Source organism: Cyanistes caeruleus, chromosome Z (assembly GCF_971803275.1).
Source record: "Cyanistes caeruleus chromosome Z, bCyaCae1.hap1.1, whole genome shotgun sequence".
Taxonomy (NCBI): domain Eukaryota; kingdom Metazoa; phylum Chordata; class Aves; order Passeriformes; family Paridae; genus Cyanistes; species Cyanistes caeruleus.
The window spans coordinates 6,881,337-6,904,020 of record NC_141732.1 but is presented as its reverse complement, the minus strand read 5'-3'; the positions used below and the strand labels follow the sequence as shown (position 1 = coordinate 6,904,020).

Here is a 22,684-nt window from a genome sequence, read left to right as displayed (position 1 = left end):
CTACAAGAAACAGTTTCTCATGGCTTTTCATTTCCACAGATAGCATCTGCCCAGGTTAAGTTCTGCAGTTGTGAAATCTTTCCCATTTTCACAGCCCTGCTACAAGAGTCTTCATGGGCTATGAACTCATGGGGTATTATTTTACGGATGAGTTGTTCAAAGGCAAATGTTCCCTTCATCTGTCTCTGTCATCACCTCTAGGAACAGAGCTTTTCTTCTTCTCTCCCTGGGGGCAAAAGGTCTTCCTCACTCTCATCTCTCTCTCTCTCTCTGTTCAGACTTCTCATGGGATCACAGCTACACCAACATCTGCTTGGCTTCTTATCAGTGCATGCCTCTGTTCACATGCACAGTTTGAATGCTTCATTCCCCCATCCTCTCTCATGAATTGAAGGAGATATTTCTGTGTATCATTTTCTATCTCCATAGCTCTACCAAAAGAAATTTTCAGCCCAACACTGAGACATCTCCTCATTCACCTTCTTTGATTCTTACTTTAATGACCCCAGTGTCTTCATGTTGTCTTCTACGTGTCCCCTCTTTGTCCTTTTCTCTTGAGGGGAGAATGGTGGTCTGCAGTTTTCATCTGTGCACTGATAGGGTTAAATGAAAGGCTTAAATCTTGCCAGGTCTGCAGATGGTCGTGGGCAGTGGCTGCAGCACTTATGATGAGGATTTCAGGCTGCCCTGGGCCCCTCTCTCTGCACGGCAGCTGCTTGGCCTGGAGCCATCGGTGTGTGCTGGGGAGAGGGTTTAGTGTCAGCGAGATGTCAGCAGCTGTGGCCCAGCCTTGCCTGGGGCTGGGATTCTGCAGCCTCAATCCCCCGTCCAGGAGCCACTGGGGTCCGGCCCAGCCTCTCCCAGGAGCACAGGCCGTGGGCAAGCAGGGCCGGCCTTGCCAGAGCTCCGTCATCTTCTGGGTCCAGAAGCCAAGAGAGAGGTTTCCCTAGCTTTATTTTTAAAAATGTAGGTCTCACAGAGGCAGACCTCATTTCTAAAGGGTTCAAAATGTTGTCACTTCTCAGCACTAGCCAGCTATTGACCTTTCCCGGGCACAGGAGCTCCCAGCAGCTTCTTTCCGAGAAATCTCTTCCATAGGTGGTTTCTTCCTTCTCCAAATATCAATCAATGTGAAACCACCACAGGGATACAAATCCAAATGGCAGGAACCCAAATGCTCTAGAGTCACAGCTGAAGGCCTGCATCTGCACAGGGAGTTTTGGCTGCCCCATTCTTCCACTGCTTTTGCCTGCAAATGCCATTGCCCTTTCTGCCTCAATTAGACATACCACACAGCTGGGCAAAACCCAGCCAGTGAGCCAAATTCCAAAGGCAATGCACTTTGGAGAGGATGACTGAAGAAGAGTCTTCCCCACTTTCAAAGCACACCAAAGAAGCCATGAATACCACTTTGCACCTTGAAGAGACAACTGATAAGTCAGAAGGAAATGCTGAGTTTATTCACAGGGTAAAAAAGAAAGCAATCTTCCAGATGAGTTAAAATTTCAGAAATTTTATTGATTTATATAGTCCTACTCTATAACCCTACTCTACAATTCTAGTCCACAATCCTACTCTATAACCCTACTCTACAATCCTAGTCTACAATCTGACTCTACGCTGGTCCTGATGTCTTCTCCTCTTTCCTCCTCTTCACTGAAATGATCAGCGGCACCAGGCTGGACACAGGCTCAGTTAATGTTACAAGTGGATGCTGCCCAAAAGGGAAAAAAAGAAATAAATAAAACTCAAATAACCATGACTTTCCAAGCTCAATGTTTCACAGCCTCAATCAGGATTCCTCTGGTCCCCAAACAGACCCAGAAAGGGGACCAATGGGGGCATCTGCACCTCCATCTTCACGTGCAGGACCTTGCCATCACAGGCAAACCTGGCCCAGAATCCCACTCATCCATTGATTCTTCTTTCTTCATTTTGATGGGACTTTTGCCCTAGCAGGGCTCTAGAAATGGTGCTTTCTCTGCCAAGCTGAGAGAGCTGGAGTCATTCAGCCTGGAGAAGAACAGGCCCCAGGGACACTTTCTAGCCACTTTCCAAAACTTCAGAGTGGCTTCTGAGGATGTGCAGGACATCTTTTTGAATAGGTCCAGTGACAACAGGACATGGGCTAATATGTTTAAAGAAAAAGGGGATGGAATCAGAAGAAGTCTAAGGGAGAACTTGTTTCCTTGGACACACAGACAACACTAGCATAGGTTGTCCTAAGAGCTTGTAGATGCCCTGTCCCTGGAACAATTCCAGGCAGGTGGGAGAGGGCTCTGGACATCCTGATCCCTTTAAAGATGTCCCTGCTCATTGCAGGGCACTTGGACCACATGAGCTTTACAGGTCCCTGCCAGTCCTGCTAGAATTCCTCACCATTTCCATTTGAACAGAAGGAAGATTGGAGGTGAGATGGAGGGGGGCACATCTGATGCCTTGGATTTCAGCAGAGGAGGAGCCCATCCCTCAGACACTGTTTCACCTGCAGCCCCTTGGCATTTTACCTGCAGGAGCTCCTCAGCAGACCAGCGCTGTGCCTCGTCTGTCTGCAGGCAGCAGCTCAGGAAGTCATGCAGCAAAAGCGAGAATAGGTTGGGCTGTCACAGCTTTGGTGTCCTTCTTATGTTTATCAGGAGTTGAGGCTGGAGAAAAAAAAAAAAAAGAGGCTCCACCTGCTTCTTTCCCATCTGCAACTGCTCTCCCAGAGCCCATTGTTCCAGCTCCACTCTGCAGTGGCATTTTTTAACCTGGCAGAGAGGCAGAGATGACTTTCCTATACCAATAAAAAACTTAAACACCGATGCAGCCCCAGCTTTTCCAACATCCTGCAGATCTTGCCTTGGCAGCTGATTTTCACTGACTAGTTCTCTGGTTAATGAGAACTCCATCACCAAATGCAGCTTTTGCTTCTCTGAGGATTCACACCAGCTTGTGTGAATAGCTTGACAGGCCATTTGGGAGGGGGAATTTGCTCTAGCTATACTATTTCCAAGGATTATTACACAAAAGGGATCACTGCCATGCTTGTTGGTCCCTTAAGCACAGCTTCCATGAAACAAAAATCATCAAGCTTTTTGTTCTGTTGATAGAAATGCAGATGCAGAAAGCATTTAAAACAGACAGAAATGACAGTGGGGAGAGGCCTAGGAGTCTGCATGAAAACGCCCACCAGTGCTGGTAGCAATGAAATAGATGCTGACCAAGGAGACTTTGATCCTCTTCAAGCCAGAGGAAAACTTCCTTCACTTTTCCCATAGCAGCAGAGGTCAAAAAGAAGGTTTTATCCCGTCCCTCTGCAGCTGAGCTCAGCTAGTGGGCATGGTGGGGAGCCCTCACTGTCACTAGCGCTGTGCAACCCAGGGATGGCCCTGCTCCTGTGCTAAAGGAACAGCACCGGCGTCAACCGCACCCCTTGGATCCCAGCCCCAGGCACCTGACTGCAGGCTCATCCTCCTGTTCAAGTACCAAGAAACAGCCGGGGCTTTGGCACACAATTCTAACTGCAGCTGGAGAAAAACACATCCTGAATTTATCCAGGCCACCCAGACACATGACAGAACAATGTACAGATGACTTGAAAGCCTGAAGGTTTAGAGTTCCCACAGGATTTGGAAAAGATGCTAGAATTTGGACAAAAATGGATGTGCTTTGTTTAATAAAGGAAAAAGCAAGCAGAACTACTTTGATTTTTGTATTTTCTGTTTACTTTTCCTTTTGGTTCTATTATTTTTCTTTTTCTTTTTCTGTTTCTTTTTCTTTTTCTTTTTCTTTTTCTTTTCCTGATTTTATTTTTATTTTCAATTTAAGTTTAATTTTATATTTTCCTTTTCCTTTTCCTTTTCATTTTCATTTTCATTTTCCTTCTTTCTCTTTCCTTTTCCCTTCCCTTTTCCCTTCCTCTTCCTCCCCCTTTTCCTTATCCTATTCCTTTTTCTTTTTTTCTCGTCCCTTTTCTCTTCTTTTCTGCTTTTCCTTTCCATTTCCTTTTCTTTATTTTCATTTTTTCTTTTTCTAGAAAATTGAAACCGGGAAGGTCCCAACTCCATCTCAAAGGATATTTATCACACTGCTGAACTCTCCACTGAAAAATTCTTCTTCAGAGACCAGCTCCAAGAATTTTCAAAAAGCAAAAGAAGAATGTCACGGAGGCCAGCAGGGCTGCAGGCCAAAATGGCACGTTTCTGAACTGGGTACTTGCCACTTGCCTGCTGATGTAACCAAACCTACAGCAGATGCTGGTGTGCTGCAGGGACAATTTTAGAAGGGGACCTTGGTGGAAGTAGTGCCAGCAGATGGCAATGGCATTTTGTCCAGTGGCACACAGACCATGGGACGGGTGAGAAAGTCAGCAGGATCAGTGAGTATTTGCACCTTACCGAGACAAGAGTTTCATTCCAGGAAGGAACTTCTCGTTCCACCATTTCGATGCCCACAATTCCAAAAGACCATATGTCCATTTTGGGGCCGTACGGGTGACCTGTCACGACTTCAGGCGCCATCCACCCAGAAGTGCTGGCCACGGAGCTCTGTCTCCTCTGCTCAGGGGTGAGCTGAGCAGAGAGGCCAAAGTCAGCTGTGGAGAAAACAACACACCATGAAAGGCAGCTCCAATTAGGAAACCAAGCAAAAGAATTGCCCACTCCCAGTCGCAGAATGCACTTTGTCATCTGCTGGAAATCCATTCCTGCTCGATTTTCTCAGGGCTTTAGTCAAGGAAATATGGCATTGGCTGCTTCAAAAAATCCCCACCTTTTTTACACTTCCTCCAGCCTTTCTTTTTCTGAAGCTTTAGATTGTAGCTCTCTCCCTTTGGATGGGACACAGCAATGCCACTCTTGACTGCTTGTGGTACCTTGTCATACCTCTCTGCCCATCACAACCGTGCCTTCAGCTCACAGCAGGGGCACCTGCACTGCCAGCAGCACCATTTTTGGGGAGCTGGCAGTCACTGAAAGCAGCCCCACACCCCACATCCCTGGGAGGCTGAACCTCACCAAGAATACACTGACCCAGCTTGACAAAGCCGTCCGTTCTGAGAAGGATGTTGCAGCTCTTCACATCTCGATGGATGACATGGTTCGAATGAAGAAAATCCAGTCCTTGCAGGCACTGAGAGAAAAAACAAGAGGGAGATAAAAATGAGTGATGTGATTTCATCACACAAGCAAGGAAACAGCTGTAAAAATTCCATTTGCAGGGGAATGGGGAGTAATGGCAGAACACAGTGCTACTGAGAGGAAGAGCCTGCTGCTGCAACAGCAGCAGAGCAAGACCTTTGTCAGGAAAGGCATGGCAGCTTTTGAAACAGCAGCAGCAACTGCTGTTGTAGACTGTCCCCTGCAAACCAGGCAGAGTGACTACAGCTGCAGAGGGTGTGCTCAGAAGCAAACAGCATTTGGGCTGCACTACTATCCTTTTCAGCTGAGACCTAAAAGAAATGAGTCTCTTTTTCTTCTCTGCTGTTCATTTCAAATTCTGCCAACCAGCACCTTTGCTTTTACAGGCAAGGAATTCAGTGGAGATAAGCACAAAGTAAGCATTTAGAGAGGCAAGGTGGAGAACAGCAAATCCAAATAGAAGCGACAGAACTAGAATACAACAGCAGGAGATAAGAGTACAAAGAGTGAGTAGAGTAAGTGCAAGGACACTGGCAGGCAGTTCACTTGAAAGGCTCTTGCTTGCCCATAGCATACCAGCAACACAGAAACCAAGCTTGGCCCATGAAATCACTCCCATTCTGAGCCCCAGTTTCCCAGACAATCTTGCTCAAGCCCTTGGAAGCACAGGTGGGATCCTTGACCTCACGGCTGAAGACGGCAATCTCTCCTTCAGACATTTGAGTCTCATTGATGATATCTCTCAGAGTGCCTCCATCCATGTACCCCATCACCAGCCAAAGGTGCTTCCCCGGAAAGTAACTGAAAGAAGGAAACAAGGGTGTGGAGATGAACATGCATGGCTACGTTGCTGTTTGCAAAAGACAACAGTTGATTCTTGTTTATGAGTGCTTTTGTTACAAGGACAGAATAAAAAAAATAGACATGGCCTCTAGGTTGTACATGCTTTGCAAATCTGTTCAGTCTCAAGGAGAATGGCACATGTACAAAAAAGGAGGTGTCTTAGATGGCCAGCAAGTGAAAAATGCAGTTTAGTAACAGCCCAGATAAAAAAGCTGTCACACGTGGTATCTCTGGTAATAACACCGAGTCTTCCTGGCATGCACAGCAATGGAAAAAGGGCAGCAATGCAAGGGAAATCCTCTCTCTAGGGTGGTTTTTCAGCACTTCAAAGGTGCTCCTAAAAACTTGAAAAATTAAGCCCCAATCCAATGTGGAGGAAATGAATTTACAAGGTGTTTTGTTCTTAAGATAGGGCTGGTCCAGATTTTTGGACAATTTTCAAACTGCATTTGCCAGGGTAGAATAATGTAGACAAAATGCAAAAATCTCTTCCATCCACTGGAGATAAGGTGAAAAATCATAATTAACAAGTAATTACAAGCTCTTTTTTCTGCCAGTATCCAAAGTGGGTTTTTAACATTGCAGGCATGAAGTATGTAAATAAATATTGGTGGGATAAAACAAGAACCCCTCACCTCTCTAAATAGGTCACCATGCTGGGGTTCCTCTTCATTTTCATGACCATGAGTTCATAAGCAGTTGCTTCCTTCCCGACCAGTTCTTGAAGATTGATTTTCTTTATGGCCACCTAAAATGATATTGAAAATGAGTAACTTTGGAAGTTGGCATGGAGCTTCTCACATGGAGTGAGTGATTCTGGAACGGCACAGCCAAGCTGTGCCAAAGCACCTTGTGATTAGACATTGGAGTAATTAGGAAGTGACAATCCAACAGCCCATTGCTCTGCTCCCTTGGGGACAGTTACATGACACCTGACCACTGACACTTTGCCTTGTCCACTTGGTAACAAAGGTGTATCAACTCTCACCCACAAAGCTCTGACCACACTCTCTGCTGCTCTGCCTGCACTTCCAGAGAGGTAATCTGTGCCTTGGTACTCTGTGGATACAGGCAGGCCTTTGGGCTTTTAGGGACACCTTGCAGATCTCTCCCTACGTACAGCTCCCAAGTGGCTAATGAGCTACCAGTAACATTCAGATGTATTTGCTGTCAGCCAGAAATGAGGATTCAGGACTCTGAAGCTGCAGCCCCAAAGAGCAGTGAGATGCTCTAAGTGAGATGCTAAACCTTGGTTTTAGCAATTGAGAGCAAGTGGGCACGTCCTTCTTTGCAAGGAACCACTGCCCTCCTTGCCTTCCTACTGGCAGCTGAGAAGGACAAAGACTGTCCCAAGTGCAATTTGCAGGCTGGCACCAGTCTGTGCTTCTTGTGCCTTTGTTGCACAGCTCTACCCAAAGCTCCAGGCACAGATGTCACCTGTAGGGAAAGGCCTTGAGAGCAGCAGAGTATGCAGGGGCTGTTGACATTTACCTCTCCTCCTGTGGCAATGTCAAGTGCTCTAGAAACCTCTCCAAAAGCCCTAGAAACAAAACAGCAGCAAAGAAAGGAGAAGCCATTTAGATCTTGCAGTGAAAGCCACTCCAGACAGGAGATCTCTGCTGTAAATACCTAAATTTGCATGTTGCAGGAGGGGTCTGCCAGAAGGCAGATGATACATTTTCCCCTCCAGTGCATGGGCACTGGGCCTGTTCCTGAAGTGCTGGGCTTTCCTGCCTCAGCTCAAAAAGACAGCTTATTCCTTCATCTCGGCTATCAGTTTCTAAACTGGGCAGTTCTAATCCTGAGCATGGAGTATTTCCTTTAGAAAACTCTTGGAAAAAAAGGTCCCTGAGGACTGTTATCTGACAGCTATCATAAGGGGACAAGTTGCTCTTTCAGGTAAGCAAGATTCTTCTCCTGACATTCGTGTGGCAAAATTCTATGATCTTGAGACATACGCAAATGCTAAGGAAATTACCACAGAGCTGTCCTACACTTGAGAGACAAGGAGATCTACCAGGTTCTGTTCCTTGCTGCAGGCAAGACCTTGGTTGGCAGCATGGGGAGGTCTTTGGCAATGCCCTCTGAGCACACTTACAAATTCTGGCCAGTACGGAGAGATGGGGCAGACTAACCCTGATGTCTAAACATGTTTGCAGCTTGTCTGACTTCCCACCTGATGGATATTCCACCAGCGAAACACCTGGCCCAAGGCTGTGTAGAAGTATCTGTGGACTCACCCGCTGCCGAGATTTTCCAGTTCAATGTATTTTCGTATGGGATTTTCCACGTTTACCATTCTTCCTGAGGGAAACAAAATGCAAGATTCTCACTTTCATGCAGAAATATCACCTTCCAGGAGATATGAAAGCCCCACTGTCTGGGGCTCTGAACCCTTTGTGGTCAGCTGGGCAGCAACCACAACAACAAGAGCAAGAGTAAAAAGCCAGGCAGTTCTGCAGTCCAAATGGCCAGTAGAGAGACTGGTTCTGTCCAGTCCTTTAAAGACTTCTCTTGTCAGGAAATAAAGCCCAGGGAGATGCATTCTTAGAACAGGAGGGCATCTTCTCCAACTTGCAACCGTTTGCTAAAAGAATGAATGGCTTTCCATCTGTAAAGCAGAGCAGCTGATGCTGTAACCCATTCCAAGGGGGCTTTTGGCATCAGCACCCTCACCCTGTATGAGCAGGCTGAGCTCCAAGACGCCCTTGCCCGTGGCCCATGGGAAGAACCCCAGTGCTTCCCTTCACCCTGACAGCGCGGATCAGTGGCTGCCATTGGACTCGGCCTCTCAGCACCGCACATGTCCCCCCCACCTTCCCAAGTGGGCACAGCGGGCAAGGGCAGCGAGGACAGCAGTGCTGCTCAGGCGCCGCTGTGACACGCACAGCTGCCCAGAGGAGATGCTGTCCCTCTCGGGAGTCCAGGCCGTGCCGTGCAGAAGCCGGCCCAGACGAGGGGCTGCTGCCTCGGGCCAGCTCGGCTCTGCAGCGGCCAGCTGGGCGGCAGCGCCACTCTCCCAGCTAAGGAAGGCTCCAGCCCCTTCAGTCACAGCAGCCCTCAGGGCCAGGGCACACAGCAAGGCTGCCAAAGGCCAAGCATGAGCACTGACAAGCCATGGCCACAAGCCACAGCCATCCTGAGCCCCTGACAAGCTGCTGCCCCCATTCAGGACACAACAGGATTGGCTTTGGCATCAGACACACCAAGGTGTGGATGAATTTTGTCTCAACAGGTGAAGGTACACACAGATGAAATGGGATCTTTTCTCAGCTCCACCAGGTCTTTATGGGAAGGCACAACACTGGCAGCTCTTATGGGCAAGAAGCAGATTAAATGGGTTGTGCTGCAGAATCACAGAGGGCTTGATGTGTTTTCTTAGAGACTGATCTGAGCAGGGGTTGGGCCAACGGGTGGAACTCAAGCAACTGGTCCAGCAACAATTCCTGCTTCTTTCTTCAGTAAAAGGGAAGCCAGGTAGACTTTAACCAGTCCAGGCTGCCCTCAGGGACAGCAGGAACATGCAGAGTACTCTCTCCCTGCCTCGAAGCAGAGCACTTCCCGTGGAGAGACCTAAATGTCCCTGTGACACCAAACTGAGGAGGAACATTTGGTACAGCTATGCTGGCATGTGCACACAATTCACTGTCCCTCAGACAAGAAATAAATTAGATGTACTCAGTAGCTCCGGGAAATCCTCTTGTGGCTGAGCAGCATCTGTGTCAATGCTGGAGATGAAGAAATGGCACAGGCTCCACTTCTCAGGGAGGGGAACCAAGGCTCCTTGGTAGCTCTAAGAGTAGAAATGAGTTGGTGTCAGAAAAGTGAATGGCAAAGACTACCCCGAGTACCCTTTTCAAATTCAAGCCCGTAAGAAGTTGCTCGTAGCCACATGCCAAGCTCATATACTAGATTATTTTGGACAACTGCTTCTGAAACCAAAAGGTCAAAACCAGAGGTTGTTTTATGTGAGTTCATAGACACCTTCATATTCCATTTTCGTGGATTTTCTGAAGGATGACAGAAACAACGACCATTCCACTCCGTCCCAAGGATCCCTTTCCCCCTTCAAGTGCTGCAGACACATTTGCAGATCCTTGTCCAAATGTTGTACCTCCTCACAATGAGTCCACTTTTCCTCCATCTTTGACACATTCCCAACCTTCAGCATCTTTGCTTGGGACGGTTGCTGTGCCTCATGTCGACCTTGGGGCTCTTCATCACCAGTCATTTGCTGGAAGCCTTCCCAGGCTGCCAGGTGAGATGTCAACACTCCAACCTCAAGTCAAACAGAACAAAGCAGTCAGAGACTACAGCTTGTCCCTTTCTGCCAAGGCTCATTGACTGTGAGGAAAGAGAACGAGCAGGAGAGGAGCAGATTCCACAAGGGATACAGACAGCTTGTGGCTTGTGTTCAACATCTATCCGGGTGACTGTGTTCACTAGCAAAAACATCTGAAGAAACAAGGAGAGCAGGAAGAGGCCAGCAGGAATGCACTCAGATGAGTGCTGGCAAAAGGGGAGAGCGACTTGTGCCACTGTCCAGAACAGTAGCTGGGATTCAGCACACCAGCAAGTTTCCTTCAAAGCAGCTGGGATAGACACAGCAGGATGGCACTGAGAGGCATCACCCCAGCTCCCTGCTGCTCTGCAGAGGAAAAGCAAGAAAGGCACAAACCACCAGACTGCAGTGACTGCAGTGGCTATCGCTGTTTCACTCACTTTTTTATGTAGAAAATTCTTCTCCTGAATCAGGTGATTGATTTCCTCTTCCACCATTTCTTCCTCCAGCCTCTTCTCCTTTTCGCTGATCCTTGCCCTATTATCCTGCATCTCTGCCTGGAGATTTTCCTTGCTGACCTCTAAAACACATGAGACAGCTTGATGAGTGGAGTGGCTGCCACTCTATCACTCACCTTGTTTTGTTGATCTCTTCGATGATAGAGTTCCATGTCCTCTTGAATGTTCCTCATGTCTTCCTGGGGCCTCCTCTTCACTGCCACGGTGGCACTCTGAGCTTCAGGCAGCTCTGCTTGTGGCTCTGCCTTGATGTTCTGTATACACAAATGGAGAACAAGTGACTGGGAGCTGCCATCAGGCTCAGCTTTTCCCTCTTTCAGCCTCAAATCACACTCATTCAGTCGCTTCTTTCTGCCTACTTAACCATCTCTGCTTCCACTGTAACCCTCCTGTCCCAGTGCTGATCTCTGCAGATTACAAGGCTCTGTACATCAGTGCCTCTGGGACTCCTGGCCTCCTCAGTCCCAAGAGCTGTGTTTTATGCCCCTCCTCCTGCCCTGCACTCTGTCACCTGCTGAGTCAGGCTTACCTGGCCATTCTCCAGTGGCTCTTCCACATGCTGCCCAAGCTGCTCTTCCTGCTCTCGGGCTGGAAACAGCTCTCCCTCAGTCTGGCATGGCATCTCTGACAAATCAGTCTGCTCCTGCTCTTTCTCCAGAACAACCTGCACAGAAAGCAAGAGAACATGGCCTTCAACTCCCCACACAACATTTGTGGGCCAAGACTCAAACACTGATGGGCTCACACGTTCCCAAAGCACTGTGCTGCTGCTCTCCTGTCTTGTTTTCTGCCCATGGGGAGACCCAGATTCCAAAGTGACACTGGCAGTAAAAACAGGGTCCAGCTGGGTCTGAATCCCCAACAGACTCTTGGGCAGCTGACAGGAAATGTGTGCCATTTCTCAAGGGTCTACTGAGGACCTCTCTCTACTGCTCTGTCCTCTTTGTCTTTCCATAGTCACTCACACTCAGCCCTGTCCCACAGCTCCATCCTGGCTCTGCAGGTGGCTTCTTGTGTGATTTCATCCCTTGTGAGAGACACATGTGGAGTTCATGTTCTCTTCAGGCCTGCACCACCATTCCTGCCTTTCTGACATCTACACTCTTGTTAGAAATCCTGCTCATTCAGGAGATAAGGATGTGTGCAATTTGATCCTCTGATGGAGGTCAGAGAGCCCCTATGGCCACCTGAGTATATGGAAGAGGACCAAGGTGTTTATCCTCCCTCTTTTGTCAGCTGAGAATTCTGAGCGGCACTAAGAGATCCTCCAAAGGCCCCATCAACAAATGAATTGACACACCCCGAGGGATGCCAATGAAGGAAACCATGTGTCATGTAATCCATGTATGACCAAAGTCTCCAAACTCCACCTAGAGTTTGAGATTGTTCCACTCCATTAGGACATGCAGCAATTTGATGGATAAAAAGAAGGTTTCACAGCAGAAGAGAGTGGAGGAAGAAAAGAGCTCTGAGGGAAAAAAACAACCCTCCCTGCAGAGGGAATCATCTCTGCCTACTCCAGAACAGTCAATGGAACCTGTCTCTCCTCCTCTCCTCAAAGGGATGCCTTTAGATGACCTTTATACTACCAACTGCTTTGGAGCAGAGATGGGAAAATTCAAATAGAATATTTGATATCTATCAAATAGATGATAGATAGATAGATAGGCAGCTAGATCTCACTATTATAAACTCTCTTACTATATTTTCTATTCCTACACACATCAACACTTGGTAGCCAGTGCCCCCCTCTGCAGAAGTGCTGAACTTGCTCTCCTGTTGCTTCAATAAATCACACTCTTGGGGAATCTGGATTGTGTTGGTGCTTTGCTGTCAGACCCAGAGCACTGCTCTGGGAACTGCAGTCTTTGTGCATCTGTGCTCAGACAAGTTCTTCTCTTGGACTCAAGCACACTGATGGTGCTGAAGTGGCTGCAATCAGAAATGAAGCCCAGCCCCTCCCAGCCTCTCTGATCTCTCAGCACCAGCTGGAATGCAAGGCCATTGATTTCCTGCTCAATTCCCAAACACAACACCTATTGATCAACCATGGGCTGCCAAAAGGCATGGGCACTGTCCACCTGAAAGTGATGTGAAACCCTGCTGTCTGGCCTGGCACCAGAACAGCTCCTTCTACCCCAACATCCCCACCCCAAACTATGTATTCTCCTGCAAAAATACTGCATTTTCCAGAACTGCTATTTTCCAAAATCAAATTCTGACAGAGTCTCTTCCAGTGCTGCAAGTGGGCAGGAAGTGTTGAGCCAAAACACCTTTAATGGCTGCAGAAGGAGAAATTACACAGAGTCCTTTTTACAATCAAACCAATAGACAAATAAACAAAGCAAAGAATGAAATTGTCACCCACTCCAGGGTCTAATCCTCTTAGCTGCAGGGAGGGGAATGTTTGGCAGTGTAACTAACACTTTCTTAGTCAAATGCAACTGTTTGTCTCCCCAACAGGCAAGATGAGCTTTATTTTTCACATTCCTGGCAGCCATTCCCTCTGGTAAATGGAAAGATGTTGCAATGACAGTCACCAATGATGGTAATTGCACATTGGCATTACAAGTCTCATCAAAATTCAAATGGATCGATGTGATCTTTGACGATGACTTTGACTGGCATTCAATAAATTCCTCATGTGGGGGGCAAATAATTTTAGTGGACCAAGAGAGCATGGTCCACCAACAGGTCATCTTGGAATACCAGGCTGTAGAGGAATGGCTGGCGAGCAAAGGTCATATTCCCATGCAGCAGTTAGCTGGGAAAGAGTTAGACAATGGAATACAGTTGGTGTGAGATGTTGCAAAAGTCAGGAAGGCCTTGGTGATAACTGTTAACTGAGAACAGGATGCTGTGATCAGAAGAATGTGAATTCAGCATAGCTGAGCGAATAAGTGGTTTTAGAGTTACCAATAAATGAGATTTGCTGATCATTCGTATTGAGTGCTGCATTTTCTCCCGCCAAACTCTTCAAACGGCGCCCGAACAACAGGGACCTGAGCGACCCTTGGAACCTTTGGAATCTTTGGGACTTTAAAAAGGAGTCGGAGTCGGCCAAGTGAGTGGTGACAGGGGACGGGTCCTCCGTAACAAGGACGGCGAAAAGCAACAGCTGTGCTGCATTCCAGGCAACCTCGGAGGAGGGTTCTGATCACACAGTAGGGTTGCCGCGCCCAGGCGACCTTAGAGGAGAGTCCTGCCGTAACGTGCTGCCGAAACCTTGTAGGGCTGCAACAGTGCTGATGGTAAGATGGAAAGGCAAGTAGCATATGATTTATTTACCTGCTTTTTAGAAAAGCAACAGGTTAAAAACTTTGATTTGCACAAGGAGCTTCCTGAACTTCTTGCTTATGGGTATGCTCAGGGTTGTTTTCAGAATCCCCATACAGTCCATGAATTAAGTGAGTGGTGAAAGTTTGGAGAAAAATTGTGGGAAACTACTTTAGATGGTGATAAAACTGCTAAAAAATTGGGAAAGCTGTGGCGGACAGTTCATAATGTTCTTTTGCAGTATCAGGCTGAACAGGCAGCTGCCACAAAGGCATCTGCAGCTATGTCAAAAAATAAATTATTAGAGGGAATTAATGAATGTCCATTGCCACCCGCCACGAACACAGTAATCTTAACCCCCACCATGCAGTCACTGACCTCTGCTGCAGCTGCTAATTCTTTTGTGTCGTCTCAAATTCCTTCACCTACTAACCTTGATTCTGGAACGGAGCCTTCGGCACCGTTACCATCCTCTCCTATGGGAAATAAATCTGTCCCTGGGGTAGGACGTGAGTTAGGTGAGACTGTTGCATGGGAAAGAAGGGAGACATGGGCTACATTGGCACGGAATGTTTTGCAAGAAGGAGATCAGGAAATGACAGATGCTGTATTGGAAGTAGTATGTCCCGTAACCTTTGCACCGATGCAAGTGGGAGGAATACAAGCTCAAATTACAGCTTTAGATTGAAAGTGGTTATCACAGTTGCGATCTGCAGTCAGTCAGTTTGGAGTGACCAGTGAACCGGTTAGACAGATGATTGATTATTTGTGGGGTACACAGATTTTGTTGCCTGCAGATTGTAGGAGCATTATGAAGTTGATTCTTACTAAGCATCAGCAGTTGTTGTTTAATGCGCACTGGCAAGATTATTGTCAAGAAAGTGTAAATGTGCAAAGGCAGGCAGGTGATCCACTGCATGGATTAACTTTGGAAGAACTTCTGGGATTAGGAGCATATAGTCAAGTGGAGGCACAAGCTGTTTTGGGACCAGATAAATTGAAAGAAGGAATGCGATTGGCACGAGCTGCGTTTGATCGGATTAAGGAGCCAGGAGGAATTCCATCTTATATGGGTATTAAACAGGGGCGAGATGAGTCATTTGGAGCATTTATTGATAAAGCGGCTACAGCTATAGAACGGGCAGGTGTTCCTGAATATATGAGGGGAGCATTATTAAAACAATGTGCCTTACAAAATTGTAATCCAGCAACCAAGTCAATTTTAAATTCCCTAAGTGCTAATTGGACTATTGAGGAGGCATTAGAGAGAATGTCTAATATACCAGTGGGTTCACAGGCAATGTTCGTCCAAGCAATTAAAGAACTAGGGCAAGGGTTAGAAAAGCAGGCTGCATCTACTCAGAGTCAGGTTTTAGCAGCTCTTGCACCCCTACAAGTGGCTACAACTAACAATGGCAGGATTCCAGCCTCTCGATTCAAATGTTTTCGCTGTGGCAACCTTGGACATATTCAAAAGGAATGTACTGTATTGTCTGTTTGGTGCAATCAGTGTCGGTCCAATACCCACGCTGATAATGTCTGCCGCTGGCGATCGGGAAATGGGAAAGCCAGCGCAAGAAGCCGCCGTGCCAGGACACAAATAGCAGCTGCTGGAACATCAGTGCAACTTCCCTCCAGCCTGCTACAGCAGGAAGCCTCGGTCTGGACCTGGCAGCCTCAGTGACTGTGGATTTATTGACATCACAGCCCTACAAGATTCCCACGGGAATTATTGGACCACTGATAATAAATGGAAAAGCTATGGGTGCAATAGTGTTGGCACGTTCATCTGCTATTCTAATGGGACTATTTATTTTACCTGGAGTAATTGATGCGGACTATTTTGGTGAAATATATATCGTGGCATATACACTGGCACCAGCTAGAATTGATAAAGGACAGCGAATTGCACAATTGGTGCCGCTGCCACAATGTACCCATCAGTTGACACCACTGAAAAATCAATCACGGGGTACGGGTGGATTTGGTTCTACAGGAGGACTTACATTGCTTACTCTGGACTTAAACACTCGAGCCAAGCGAACAGTTGTTCTCAATTATAATGGAGAATCCCACCACTTAGAAGGACTATTGGATAGTGGGGCGGACTCAAGTATTGTTGCTCCACAATATTGGCCCCAGGAATGGCCTTTGTTGCCTAGTATGGTTCCTGTTACAGGGGTGGGAGGCTTAACTCTGGCAAAAAGGCCTCCACAAATCCAGATTCAATTAGATGGGAAGGTCATCAATTCTGTTTTGTCAATTGTTCCATTACCAGACAAAGTTCAATGTCTAATTGGACGAGATATTCTGTCACAACTTGGTGTTATTTTGACCAACGAACACCCTTTAGAATAGAGGCCATTGTTTGGACTTTCCCACTCCCACTTAAATGGATAATTCAGGAACCAGTATGGGTTGAACAGTGGCCTTTAAAAAGGGAAAGTCTGCAACTAGCTCATCAATTAGTGCTGGAACAATATCAACAAGGACATTTAAAATTGTCAACAAGTCCTTGGAATACTCCTATTTTTGTTATAAAAAAGAAATCTGGGAAATATCGATTGCTTCACAGCTTACGTGCAGTAAATGAACAAATGGAGCCAATGGGGGCACTACAACCTGGTTTGCCCAATCCTGCAATGTTACCAAAAGATTGGCCCTTGTTAATAATTGATTTAAAGGACTGTTTTCTCACTATCTCATTGCATGAACAGGATACTTGCAGATTTGCTTTTACTTTGCCATCATTAAATCGAGCAGAACCAGACAAGAGATTTGAATGGACAGTTTTACCACAGAGTATGCGTAATTCTCCTACCTTGTGTCAGCTTTACGTTGACAATGCTTTGTAGCCACTACGTGCTCGATGGCCTACAACTATTATTTATCACTATATGGATGATATTCTTTTTGCTCAGTCACAACCTTTTGCAGATAAACAAGTTCAGGACATTCAAACACAACTACTTCAGAATGGACTGATTGTTGCACCTGAGAAAATACAGCAGTCATCCCCATGGAAATATCTCGGGTGGACTTTAACTGAGCAGTATGTTGCCCCTCAGAAACTGTCATTGAACATGTCACTTCATACTGTTCATGATGCTCAGCGATTGCTAGGAGATTTGCAATGGCTTTAACCTGTTGTAGGTATTCCTAATGAGCTTTTACAACCCTTACGACCTTTGTTAAAAGGTACTGATCCTAGAGCACCTATACAGGTCACCAGTGAACAACAAGAAACTCTCAATAAAATAATGGACTGTATCCAGACAGGTGTTGTTCGTAGGCGAGATCCAGACTTGGACATTAACCTTACTGTATGGTTTGGACCTCAACATCTCATTGGTGCCTTAACGCAACAACAAAAGAAAACGGGGGAAATATGGGTATTAGAGTGGTTATTGCCACCACTTCAACAGAGACATACCTTAATTCAAAAAATTGAAATTTTAGCAAATTTGATAAAACAAGGGAGGAAGCGATTGTGGCAGGTTATGGGTGCAGATCCAGCTGTAATTCAGATACCAATAAAAAAGGACACTTTATACTGGTATTTAATTCACAGCTCCACATTGCAAGAAGCATTGCTTGACAATAGTAGTGTGGTCAGTACTGAGGAAGTGCCTCGAATACCACTACGATGGATAGGTCAGCAGAACTGGATTGAAAAGCCCAAACGATCATTTGTGCCATTACCAGAGGCATCAACTGTGTTCACTGATGCTGGAAAGAAATCTCGTACAGCTGCTGCTACATGGCAAAATTCAGAAGGACAATGGAATCATCACATTATTCCAGCTCAAAAGGAGGACACATTACAAACTCCGGAATTAGTTGCTGTTGTTTGGGTTTTGGTACAGTTTAAGGGTCCTATTAATGTGGTAACTGATTCTTTATATGTTGCAGGAGTGAGTGAACGTATTGAAAATGCAGACATCAAGGAAGTAATAAACCCTCGCTTATATGAACTGATTTTGCAGCTTCAAAGAGCAGTAAAGTTGAGGACTGCTGCCTTTGCTATTATCCATATTCGTAGCCACAAATGGGATGTGGGTTTAGGAGAAGGAAATGCTAGGGCAGATCGACTGGTTTCATTGACACAAAATAGTCCTGTCCCACCACAGACATTAGCTAGAGAAGCTCATGCCATCTTTCATCAAAATGTAAAAGGTCTCCATAGAGAGTTTCAGATACCTTTAGAGGAGGCTCAGGCTATTGTCAAAGCTTGTCCTATTTGTAGTTTTCACAATCAAGGCAGTGGATTGGGCCTTGGGGTAAACCCTAGAGGATTACAGGCTAATGAGTTGTGGCAAATGGATGTTACTCATGTTGCAGAATTTGGGAGAGTTAAGTATGTACATGTCACCATTGATACTTACAGTCATTACATCTGGGCTACAGCTCAATCTGCTGAGAAAGCACGGAATGTTGAGATACATTTAGTAAGTTGTTTTGCAGTCATGGGAGTTCCACGTTCTATCAAAACAAACAATGGGCCTGCTTATTGCAGTAGTAGAATTAAACAGGTGATGCAATCATGGGGAATCAAACACATAATAGGGATTCCTCATTCCCCCACAAGTCAGGCAATAGTGGAACGAGCTAATGGTACTTTGAAGCAATATCTGAACAAATTTAGAGAGATCAAAGATCCACAAGAAAGATTATTGCATTGCTTATTTGTTTTAAATTTTCTGTGTATCTTTGGAAACGATTTGCCTGCAGCAATACGTCATAGTGCACCTGAAGCAGAAAAAATGCAAAGTTCAATATGGGTTCGCTATAAAGATCCAAAAATAGGTCTGTGGGGAGGTCCTAGCAAGGTACTATACTGGGGACGTGGTTATCTTTGTGTGTCTACCCCCACAGGGCCTGTCTGGGTGCTGAGCCGATGGACTAAACCTGCTGATCCCAGTGCTGCTGATCCCAGTGATTTACCTTCAGCTGATCTAGAAAATTTAGCAGCTGCTTCTCACTCTCTACCATCAACATAGAGACGGGATCTGATGAACTCTCACATGAAAATCTTGTGTACAGTACCAAATTGTGAATGCTATCCTTTTGTATGTTACATTTGTAAGGTGTGTAAGGAAAAGTGGTGGACACATTCTAAGTGGGGTAGATCTCCAAGAGGGATTTGTACAGAGTGTTACAACTTTGAAAGAAATTTAACTGAGATTGCATTACAGGAAAGTGTGCAAAGAGGAAAATTTGAAAAGGGATCTGATAGATGGTGGGAGATTTTTGCTTTTGGGGTAAATCCAGAAAACTATTGTTATCATCCTAATACCCCTTTACCGTTTATTATTGAAATAACCACAATACGTTGTCGTAAGACACTTACACAAGTCAGGTGTGATATCCCAGGGGTAAAAAATAAAAATCGGGAGCAATTCTTAAAACGGCAGTCTCGAGAAAAAGGGTCTTTCCCTGAAAGTTATCCCTGCTGCCGAGAAGATGGAACACCCCGTGGTTCGAAGCAACCGAATCGACGGGCGAGGCAGAGGGGTAAAAGAAAAGGGAAGCAAGATCTCACATGGGATCCAGCCAAAATGCTGGCTGAACTGCTGCAATCCTTTTAAAGTCCTTAAAGGACTACCTCTAATCAGGTTGTTATTGTGGTTTACCATGATAAAGGGAAATGAAGGGTTTTTGATTGACATGGATAAGAGACAAAATATGTGGGTAACATGGGCTAATCAAACTGGACAGGATAATTTTTGCCTTTCAATGGCTACCCCTTCAGATCCTTTTTGAACTTGTTTAGTGGGCGCACCTTTAGATGATTCACTCAATGCCACAATGTTTAAAAACTGGACAAAGAATTGGAAAACACCCAAGGAAGCAAACAGAACATTATGTGAAATTCCATCAGGTAAATTCAGGATCAATATCTGTGACAAAGGTTTAATTCAGGCAAATCCCATTGGTGCTCAAAATTGGAACATTGCTACAGGTTTAAATGTTACTGGGTCAGAACCACTAGAGTTAAGACTGTGGTTCTGACCCAGTAAGATCTGTGGTTAAGAGATGTTAGGTTCAGCCCCTAGCAATTACTGTTTAAATTTTGTCAATAGGGCTAGGAGCAATCATGCAAAGACGTCTCATGGGCCAAATGGTACAAATGTTTCTCCACAGAATTTGCTATATTTGCAAAATAATGATACATACTGTGGCAATTGGTCTCACAAAGTAAATTCTAGCAGTACACCTTTACAATTACCACCTAGTATTTTTCTAATTTGTGGAGATCGTGCATGGCAAGGACTGCCAGCAAACATTTATGGAGGGCCTTGTTATTTTGGGAAATTGACATTGTTTGCACCCACTATACAGCAACTATTAAGAGCTAATAGAACCAGGTTACGAACAAAGAGAAGTGTGTTTCAATTGTTACCAGAATGCAAAGATCAGGTTGAACTTTGGGAACATCCTACAGTGATTGTGTCATCTATTTTTACACCTGGAGTATCTAGTGCTCAAGCCTTAACAAAGTTATGACAACTGGCATGTTGGACAGGAAAACAGTTTAACATTACATCAAAGGTTTTGTCTGATTTGCTTTTGGATATGAACAGTGTTAGGCATGCTGTATTGCAGAATAGAGCTGCTATTGATTTTTAGCACAGGGCCATGGCTGTGAAGAATTTGATGGGATGTGTTGCATGAACCTTTCTGATCATTCAGTGTCTATTCATGCTCATCTTCAACAACTACAGAGCAATATGAAAAAATTAACCATGCAAACAAATCCATTAGAGGAATGGTTTCAATCCCTAGGTTTCACAGGATGGTAAAAAATTTGGCACAAATGGCAATTGTTATATTGATCATTGTGATTGTGTTACTGTTTATTCCTTGCATGCTGCAATGCTTGCAAAACATGGTAAAAAAGGCTACTTCTACAGTTTTGTTAGTACAGAAAGAAAACGGGGGAATTGTAGAGGAATGGCTAGAGAGCAAAGGTCATATTCCCATGCAGCAGTTAGCTGGGAAAGAGTTAGACAATGGAGTACAGTTGGTGTGAAATGTTGCAAAAGTCAGGAAGGCCTTGGTGATAACTGTTAACTGAGAACAGGATGCTGTGATCAGAAGAATGTGAATTCAGCATAGATAAGCTATCACAGGAATGTAGAATTAGGTGGAGTTGACCTTAAATGAAATATCCAATAATGAGCTTGCTTTTGCACTATGTATGAGCCTAATTATTGATGCTATATAAGTGGTTTTAGAGTTACCAATAAATGAGATTTGCTGATCATTCATATTGAGTGCTGCATTTTCTCCCTCCAAACTCGTCACCAGGCCATGCTCGATTCCCACAAATCAAAAAGTATCCTGGTGGGAGTTCCCACTCTCCTGAAGTGTTTCCTGTCAGACCCCCTGTTTTTAATCTGTTCCATGGAGATTGTCCTGTAACATTTGGATAACCTTCAAACAATGTTTTTCCTCCTTGCTCTTGTAACCAACTAATCCAAGGATCTCCAAACCAAACTACTCCTGTTCCATTAACTGCTTGCCACGGTGGGGCCATACTGTTGCAACTAGGCAGAACAGTAACATTGACATCCAAGGTTGGGAAAACACTGGCTAACAAATCCAGTTCTTGAAATGGAATAGGATATGATCAGTTCAAATTTGCAATTACTCTTTTCTGCCAGGCTGCATTGCACACAGACAGCCAAGTATACTGTCCCTTTGGACTGAGACAGTCATCACTTCTGCCGCTTCTTAAATTTACAATTTTCGGGTCACATCAACCAGAAAAATCTGTTTTGTTCTCCTGAAGGGGAATGCCAATTAAGCAAGTTCAAAAAGGGTCATTGGCCTGCTGTAAACTGAGACAAAACTCCTGCATACCAGACACATTAGCCCAGGTTACCCAAACATTTGTTTGTGCTTTGTCCAAAAACACCCCTCACCATACAATGAAAAACCCCCCAAAATCAACATTAACATCGCCATGGGCGTGCACGTCACCATCGTCTTTCTGCCATGTCCCATTCAGGACTACAAACTTGCCAACTTTGGGCAACTCCACCACCCAGACCACACTTGGTGTTCACTACCTTATTGCCTTGCCTAATACATAATAATGCGAAGTGTTTAAGAAGCTCAAAGCTAATGTCTGCTAATACTTTCTGTCCAAAATCTTAAATCTGTTTGAATGAGTTTAGAAACTGTTGTTGTTCACGCAGTACTCTGACTGCACCCCTTGGAGCATTCCCTCCAGACAACTGATCTAATGATGGACCACCAAAGTCAGTCAACGCTCGTGCTCTAGAGTAGGTAATAACCCATGTGATACACGGCTGACACTTATACACCTCCTCTATTTCACGTGCCTGAGTGACTCTCCAACTCTCTTGTTTACACCAAGAGCAACACACCAATAGCCAGGGTCAATAGTCAAGCCCTTGTTCTCCACAAACACATTCAAGAGTCTCTAATTGTCTCTTGTCAACAATTGTTTTCAAACAGCCACATAAAATGCAGTAAGATCTGGCAAAAAACCAACTGCATCCTTATTGTCAGGGTGCAGGGCACTCAGCAATGGTGTCAATGCCAAGTTCATTCCATGCTGATGTCTCTTCCATGCTTCAAGACAAAGAGCTGATGTCATTACTCTTCTGTAAGCA

The 22,684-nt window shown here is 45.4% G+C and overlaps 2 protein-coding genes, 2 long non-coding RNA genes and 1 pseudogene across 4 annotated transcripts in view; 1 reads left to right on the top strand and 4 right to left on the bottom strand.

Annotated features, from left to right (window-relative positions):
* Positions 1-1,497: 1,497 nt before the first annotated feature.
* Positions 1,498-2,645, bottom strand: LOC111942533 (uncharacterized). The gene is made up of 2 exons (XR_015280350.1): positions 2,508-2,645; positions 1,498-1,714 (listed from the first exon to the last, which is right to left on the bottom strand). It is a non-coding gene; the product is annotated as an uncharacterized LOC111942533 (long non-coding RNA).
* A 1,523-nt stretch (positions 2,646-4,168) lies between these two features.
* LOC147648052 (serine/threonine-protein kinase PAK 3-like) lies at positions 4,169-5,956 on the bottom strand. Its single transcript, XM_086868271.1, has 3 exons — positions 5,804-5,956; positions 5,013-5,112; positions 4,169-4,576 (listed from the first exon to the last, which is right to left on the bottom strand). The coding sequence occupies exons 1-3, from the start codon at positions 5,954-5,956 to the stop codon at positions 4,227-4,229; spliced, it is 603 nt and encodes a 200-aa protein (XP_086724397.1). The 3' UTR covers positions 4,169-4,226.
* A 642-nt stretch (positions 5,957-6,598) lies between these two features.
* Positions 6,599-8,267, bottom strand: LOC147648051 (uncharacterized). Its single transcript, XR_015280349.1, has 3 exons — positions 8,204-8,267; positions 7,455-7,503; positions 6,599-6,711 (listed from the first exon to the last, which is right to left on the bottom strand). It is a non-coding gene; the product is annotated as an uncharacterized LOC147648051 (long non-coding RNA).
* Positions 8,268-10,825: 2,558 nt separating this feature from the next.
* LOC147648047 (uncharacterized) overlaps positions 10,826-22,684 on the bottom strand; it is a 102,613-nt gene continuing 90,754 nt past the window's right edge. The window contains exon 5 of the mRNA XM_086868270.1: positions 10,826-11,017. Coding sequence (XP_086724396.1) covers positions 10,826-11,017 — 192 coding nt within the window. The remainder of the gene's footprint in view (positions 11,018-22,684) is intronic.
* LOC147648050 (syncytin-A-like) lies at positions 20,076-21,072 on the top strand (annotated as a pseudogene).